Below are 8,118 nucleotides of genomic sequence, written 5' to 3'. Positions count from 1 at the left end.
AACACAGATATACAGACAACATTCACACTCACATTCACACACTAGGGCCAATTTAGTGTTGCCAGTCAACCTATCCCCAGGTGCATGTCTTTGGAGGTGGGAGAAAGCTGGGGTGCCCAGAGGGAAACCATGCAGTCACATTCATACGCAAATAATAAACTATATATATAATTTATTATTTGCACAGTATTGACTAGTGATGCTTCAAAAATGTCACCGCTGAGAAAAGGAGAAGGGTATAGCTGTGACCGCAGACACTCTAGTCTAACCCCTAATGCGGGTGCGTAATCTCCACCGAACGGCACCGACATCTGCCATCCGGCGATCCCCAGCACCGTTCAGTTGCGGCTTCGCCGTGCAGCATAATAGTGCTGACTTTTGCAAGCTTTTGCCGTGTATCAATACGCACAGGCGGGCACGTCTGTGACGGGTTTGGCTTGACTTGACTCGTAAAAAAGACAGTTTTGCCTTGCAGAACGACAACTTTATTTTTTTTGTGCAAACAACAGTAACATCATCCCTGGCAAGCCTTGTGGACACAATTCCCAAGAACCACACCCCTGCCTTCCCTTCCCCCGTATCAGCTGGCATTTGACACAGGACCCCACAATTTGGTACGTTGTGTAAATCGAAAATAAAAACAGAATACAATGATTTGCAAATATTTTTCAACCTATTTTCAATTGAATAGACTGCAAAGACAAGATACTTAACTTTCAAACTGGTAAACTTTATTTTTTGCAAATATTAGCTCATTTGGAATTTGATGCCTGCAACATGTTTCAACAAAGCTGGCACAAGTGGCAAAAAAGACTGAGAAAGTTGAGGAATGCTCATCAAACACTTATTTGGAACGTCCCACAGGTGAACAGGCTAATTGGGAACAGGTGGGTGCCATGACTGGGTATAAAAGCAGCTTCCATTAAATGCTCAGTCATTCACAAACAAGGATGGGGCGAGGGTCACCACTTTGTGAACAAATGCTTGGCCAAATTGTCGAAGTTTAAGAACAACATTTCTCGACGAGCTATTGCAAGGAATTTAGAGATTTAGAGAAATCCCTGCACGTAAGCGACAAGGCTGAAAATCAACATTGAATGCCCGTGACACTCCTCAGCCTTCCCGGTAAGGTCTATTCAGGTGTACTGGAGAGGAGGCTACGCCGCATAGTCGAACCTTGGATTCAGGAGGAACAGTGTGGTTTTCGTCCTGGTCGTGGAACTGTGGACCAGCTCTATACTCTCGGCTGGGTCTTTGAGGGTGCATGGGAGTTTGCCCAACCAGTCTACATGTACTTTGTGGACTTGGAGAAGGCATTCGACCGTGTCCCTCTGGAAGTCCTGTGGGGAGTGCTCAGAGAGTATGGGGTATCGGACTGTCTGATTGTGGCGGTCCGCTCCCTATATGACCGGTGTTAGAGCTTGGTCAGCATTGCCAGCAGTAAGTCGGACCCGTTTTCAGTGAGGGTTGGACTCCGCCAGGGCTGCCCTTTGTCACCGATTCTGTTCATAACTTTTCTAGGCGCATTCAGGGCGTTGAGGGGATCCGGTTTTGTGGCTGCAGGATTAAGTTTCTGCTTTTTTGCAGATGATGTGGTCCTGATGGCTTCATCTGGCCAGGATCTTCAGCTCTCACTGGATCGGTTCGCAGTGAAGCGACTGGGATGAGAATCAGCACCTCCAAGACCAAGTCCATGGTTCTTGCCCGTAAAAGGGTGGAGTGCCATCTTCGGGTTGAGGAAGAGATCTTTCCCCAAGAGGAGGAGTTCAAGTACCTCAGAGTCTTGTTCACGAGTAAGAGAAAAGTGGATCGTGAGATCGACAGGCGGATCGGTGCTGCGTCTTCAGTAAGGCGGACACTGTATCGATCCGTTGTGGTAAAGAAGGAGCTGAGCCGGAAATCAAAGCTCTCAGTTTACCGGTCGATCTACGTTACCATCCTCACCTATGGTCATAAGCTTTGGGGTTTGACCAAAAGGACAAGATTGGGTAGAAGCGGCCGAAATTAGTTTCCTTCGTCGGGTGGCGGGGCTCTCCCTTAGAGATAGGGTGAGAAGCTTTGTCATCCGGGAGGAGCTCAGAGTAAAACCGCTGCTCCTCCACATCGAAAGGAGCCAGATAAGGTGGTTCGGGCATCTGATCAGGATGCCACCCGACCGCCTCCCTTCCACAAGGAAAACCCAGGACACGTTGGGAAGACTATGTCTCCCGGCTTGCCTGGGAATGCCTTGGATCCCCCGGGAGGAGCTGGACGAAGTGGCTGGGGTGTGGAAAGTCTGAGCTTCTCTGCTTAGGCTACTGCCCCCGCAACCTGACAACGTACAAGCGGAATAAAATGGAGGGATAAATCAGGAAAATTATGGAGACATTTGTTGTTCAAAAAATCGTTGTTTAAAAAATAAAAGTGAAAAAGTGTTGGATTTTGTAGTTTTGGTTTCAACTGGAAAAACGAATGAAGGAATGATAGTCAGATTGGATGAAATACGACATATTATATTGTTTACCAAATACATAATATTGGATGTGCAAAAGATGTGCTGATGAACTCAATTGTTGTAGCAACAATGCAAGTCGTTAATTAGTCAGAAACAACATTTTCCATGATAGTTGATTTTAAGGTCCATGTTCCTTAGGTGGGCTCTTCAACTGACAGCCTTCTTGCTCAGTAGCTCCACCAACAGTTCAGGATAATTTAGTGTATTTCAAGTCTCAGTAAATGTGTTACTCAACACCTTTGAGAGTTTGGTTGATGTGTTTGGGTAAAATGACATAACCCTCACTAAAAGAAAGCGGCGCGTCACACGCTGTCTTGACCGTCTTGCAGGAGACCCTCAAACTCTTGAGCTGTCTCTCCTGACGCCGACACTTCTGCTGGGTGGTTTTCAGCTTCTTCCTCAGAAGCTCCAGCTGCTCCTCCAGCTGCTGGATGCGCTTCTTTTGCCGCGCAGAGTCCTCTGCCGTGTAGTTGTGGTCACAGGAGACCACCACCGTGTCGCCGTGGGTATCTGGCAAACTCCTGGCGGGTTCGGACTCCACCTCCTCCATGACAGTGTCGGAGGTCAAAGGAAACGAGAGGGGGAAGTGGATCTCAGAGGTAAAGGGATCCTCCAGACATTCCGACTGTCAGAGAGGAAAACAAATAAGTCAATCTCTGACATGACTCTTGAGCGCTCGGTCCCAGCCTTGATTGGGTTGGTGAAAGAATTGGCTCAGATGATAAATAAATCAAAAGAATATTGCTTTCATCAACTTGAAGTGATGCCATTTAACTTCACCTTCTGTTCTTTTAAGTCTATTAAAATCTATCTTGGGGGGGGGTTTGCTTGGGTGTTTGAAAATCATAAAACTCAATCAATCAATCAATCAATCAAAGTGTATTTATATAGCCCTAAATCACGAGTGTCTCAAAGGGCTGCACAAGCCACAACGACATCCTCGGCTTAGATCCCACAAAACTAACTTATCTGATTTGTTTGTTGAAAGTGAAATAAAGATCTATCTTGTGTCATGCATTTATTCAGTAATGAAATTACAAGCGGTCATGGATGGATTAAAGTATTTTGTGCGAGTGAGAGTACAGATCCGCCCAGAGAGTTGGGCTGGACCATTATGGCAAAAAATAATAATCACAATTATTTTGATTGATATTGTGATCACGATTAATTACACAATTATTCATTCATTTGAAAACATGAGTATTTATTGTACCACCAAAACGTAACTTTAAATATAGATTTTTTTTAAACCCGGATATAGATTAGTAACGAATAGATCAAAAAGGTAAATAGGAATAAATTCAAATAGCAATATTAAATCAGTACAATTCAGTTTTTTCGTTGTAATAGTTTTGTATTCCATTTTAGACTTGTCTTACCACATATAGAGTGTGTGCTTTTTGTGTCAAATAAAATGTTTGTTAATTAAATGCAAAAATTCTTACATTCATTGGTGCAATACATCTTTGGACAATTTTGACCAGTATTTTAGGTCAAAGTAGGCCTGGGCAATATGGCCTGAATATAAAAACCTTGATTTTTTTCACAAAAAAATAAATTTACGATTTTTTCCCCCTACTTTTTAAAGAAACCATTGAATACAAATGACTAAGATAATTCAAAATATTTTTTTTTTATTTTATTTAATCAAACACTAGTAGTTTAAAAATGCTACTGCATACACTGCATCTTACTCTTGGCAAAATTCTAATTTGTATAATGTTGTTCTTTTTAGACCAGAAATAAATTGTACTTTCTATGAAATCATTTTCAGATAATTAAATCAAGAGCTTCCCTTGGGAAGCAATACTTCTGCTTGAATATAATACTTTTGTTGACAAAATTGTAGCATTGCACATTGCATGCAAATAAACAATCTCCAATATTGACATTAATAAAGGGCAAACTTCAAACTTCTGTCTTAAACAACATACTTCTGTAAATAAAAATGTAAAATCACCAACCGACTCCTCTTCCTCCTATCCTGGAAATCGCAAAAACCTGCAGCCTGACCAGGGCTCAGAAAATCTGTAGAGACTCCTTCCACCCCCACCAAGGACTGTTTTCACCACTGGACTCTAGAAAGAGGTTCCGCAGCCTTCGCAGCAGAACCTCCAAGTTGTGTAACAGCTTCTTCCCTCAGGCAATAAGACTCTTGAACGCATCATAACAATCCCTTCAATTCCCCCCAAAAACGGATTAACTCGCTGGAAAATAAAGACAATATAACATACATACATAAACGTGGATGCATATGCAAAAGTGCAATACATTTATCTGTACAGTAATCTATTTATATCTGCACCTTATTGCTCTTTTATACTGCACTACAACGAGCTAATGCAACACAATTTTGTTCTTATCTGTACTGTAAAGTTCAATTTTGAATGACAATAAAAGGAAGTCTAAGTCTCTAAGTCTAAGTCTCTAGTTACCTATTGGTAGCTAATACTTTAAATTCTGTGAAAAATAATGTTGAAGCACAGTGGTCTTAAATAATTAACATATTGAAACACTTTTCAATAAAGCAGTGAATTTAAGGATACAAGGGTTCTGTGTTTACAATTTTTATTGTGGTATCGAAAAAGTATCGAGAATTGGGGAAATTAATAAATATCGGTATTGACTAATGAAATGCTGGTATCGTGACAAGCCTACTTATTTCGATATCAGATTAGTATAAAATAATCCATTAAATGGGGACATTTTCTTTGTGCAGTGAGAGCCAGTCATCGAGCGCGGTTTACCTTAAGGTTGAAGTTAAAGAGCGACGGTACAGCGTTCTCCTTGAGCACGCGGTTGTTGCATTCTCTCTTGAAGCAGTCTTTGGTGAAGTGCTGCGAGCAGATGTTACTGTACTTGGTGGGCTTGAAGTTGTTCCTCCTCATTGCGGACACCCATTTACCACAAATATCTGGACGTGCAAGGGGAAACCTGAAAATACAAATGGATTAGTGTGAAGAGAAGTATATTTATATAGCGCTTTTCTCTAGTGACTCAAAGCGCTTTACATTGTGAGACCCAATATCTAAGTTACATTTTTAAACCAGTGTGGGTGGCACCGGTGGGTAAAGTGTCTTGCCCAAGGACACAATGGCAGTGACTAGGATGGCAGAAGCGGGTATCAAACCTGGAACCATCAAGTTGCTGGCACGGCCACTCTACCAACCAAGCGATACAATTATTGGATTCATTTATTGTATTACTGTTAGCACTTTGGACCCCAACCAAGCGGGGTGAAGTGGAATTTACACTAGAGATGTCCGATAATATCGGACTGCCGATATTATCGGCCGATAAATGCTTTAAAATGTAATATGGGAAATTATCGGTATCTGTTTCAAAATTATCGGTATTGGTTTCAAAAACTAAAATGTATGACTTTTTAAAACGCTGCTGTGTACACGGTCGTAGGGAGAAGTACAGAGCACCAATAAACCTTAAAGGCACTGCCTTTGCGTGCCAGCCCAGTCACATAATATCTACGGCTTTTCACACACACAAGTGAATGCAAGGCATACTTGGTCAACAGCCATACAGGTCACACTGAGGGTGTCCGTATAAACAACTTTATCACTGTTACAAATATGTGCCACACTGTGAACCCACACCAAACAAGAATGACAAACACATTTCGGGAGAACATCCGCACCGTAACACAACATAAACACAACATAACAAATACCCAGAACTCCTTGCAGCACTAACTCTTCCGGGACGCTACAATATACACCCCCCGCTACGCCTCACCCTCCCTACACCCACCTCAACCTCCTCATGCTCTTTCAGGGAGAGCATGTCCCAAATTCCAAGCTGCTGTTTTGAGGCATGTTAAAAAAAATAATGCACTTTGTGACTTCAATAATAAATATGGCAGTGCCATGTTGGCATTTTTTTCCATAACTTGAGTTGATTTATTTTTGGAAAACCTTGTTACATTGTTTAATGCATCCAGCGGGGCATCACAACAAAATTATGGATAATAATGTGTTAATTCCACGACTGTATATATCGGTATCGTTTGATATCGGAATCGGTAATTAAGAGTTGGACAATATCGGAATATCGGCCAAAAAGCCATTATCGGACATATCTAGTCTAAAGTAGAGATTGTAGTTAACAGTCACACATGGTAAATGCACTTAGTAACTAGAATGCAGTAATAGTATAAAGTAAATGTTGTAGTAAACAGCAACACATTGTAAAAACATATAGTAACAATATGCGAGTAAACAATTCACACAAGTTGAGTGGGACATGGAAAAACAATCAGCGTTCATAATAAATATAATTTAAGAGTGAGTTTGGGAAATAAAATGAATACATCATCATGGAAATGTTGTGTTTTTATAACGGCATCGATCCGTCATTTTCAAAAACATTTTGAAATGCATATTGTTGATTGCCACCGACTTATTTAATGACAATAAAACAATGTACACAGGTGTTTTAATTGCTTATCACTAGCTAATACTCATCGTCAACACGCGTTTTAAATTCAACTCACTTATGGAAGGAGATGTCTTTATCTTTGTGATAGCGGTTTTTACAGCCGTAAGCTGAGCAGGTTTGAACCATAACTGTTAATTAACTAATTAATGTATAATTAATTGATTCTAACTAATTACTTCTGCCCTGACAACTCCAGATACTGAACAACTAGCGTTTCCTCCCCAAGAGTCGCTGCCAATAACAAAGATGGCGTCACAGCGTGGTTACGTTGTGGTCACGTGACGCGGGCTACCCTTAGCCGATTGGCTACTATGGTTCCCTAACGTCCAATCATTTGCATTTCGGTTGCAGGCCTTGTGGTGACGTCATAATTAAGCGTCGTTCTCAAACGGAGAAAATAAATGAAAAATAACTTTTATTGTCCATCCATCCATTTACTACCGCTTGTCCCTTTTTGTTTTATTTTATTTAAAGATTTATTTTACATGTCTGTTTTATTATAGCGTATTAAAATATTTAGTTCACTAACTGTTAATTTGATTCAATATTTAGTTTTCTAAGAATGTAATTATCCATCCATTTCTATCACTTGTCCATTTGATTATATTGTATTTAATTCAAATGTTTTGCATTTTTCATTTTTTTTCTTCTCCGTTTGAAAATAAATGAAAAATAACTTGTATTGTATTTTATTTAAATATTTAACTTTACATGGCTGTTTTGTTATATCGTATTAAAATATTTAGTTCACTAACTGTTAATTTGATTCAATATTTAGTTTTCTAGGAATTGAATTATCCATCCAATCTCCGCTTGTCCATTTAATTATATTTTATTTAATTCAAATGTTTTTAATTTATTTTCTTCTCCGTTTGAAAATAAATGAAAAATAACTTGTATTGTATTTTATTTAAAAATTCTTTACGTGGCTGTTTTATTATATCGTATTGAAATATTTAGTTCACTAACTGTTGATTTGATTCAATATTTCGTTTTCCATCCATCCATTTTCTACCGCTTGTCCCTTTTGGGGTCGCGGTGGCGCTGGTCTGGAGCCTATCTCCGCTGCATTCGGGCGGAAGGCGGGGCACACCCTGGACAAGTCGCCACCTCATCGACATAATTCCTCATTTCGCTTTCTAGGAATTTAATTATCCATTCATTTCTACCGC

The 8,118-nt window shown here is 40.3% G+C and overlaps 1 protein-coding gene across 1 annotated transcript; it reads right to left on the bottom strand.

Annotated features, from left to right (window-relative positions):
* Positions 1-484: 484 nt before the first annotated feature.
* LOC133638993 (THAP domain-containing protein 1-like) lies at positions 485-7,494 on the bottom strand. The gene is made up of 3 exons (XM_062032048.1): positions 7,002-7,494; positions 5,242-5,428; positions 485-3,119 (listed from the first exon to the last, which is right to left on the bottom strand). The coding sequence occupies exons 1-3, from the start codon at positions 7,070-7,072 to the stop codon at positions 2,721-2,723; spliced, it is 657 nt and encodes a 218-aa protein (XP_061888032.1). The 5' UTR covers positions 7,073-7,494; the 3' UTR covers positions 485-2,720.
* Positions 7,495-8,118: the final 624 nt, after the last annotated feature.

Source organism: Entelurus aequoreus, linkage group LG21 (assembly GCF_033978785.1).
Source record: "Entelurus aequoreus isolate RoL-2023_Sb linkage group LG21, RoL_Eaeq_v1.1, whole genome shotgun sequence".
Classification (NCBI taxonomy): Eukaryota; Metazoa; Chordata; class Actinopteri; order Syngnathiformes; family Syngnathidae; genus Entelurus; species Entelurus aequoreus.
Note: the sequence above shows the minus strand (reverse complement) of the source record. Positions and strands in the feature narration are given on the sequence as shown.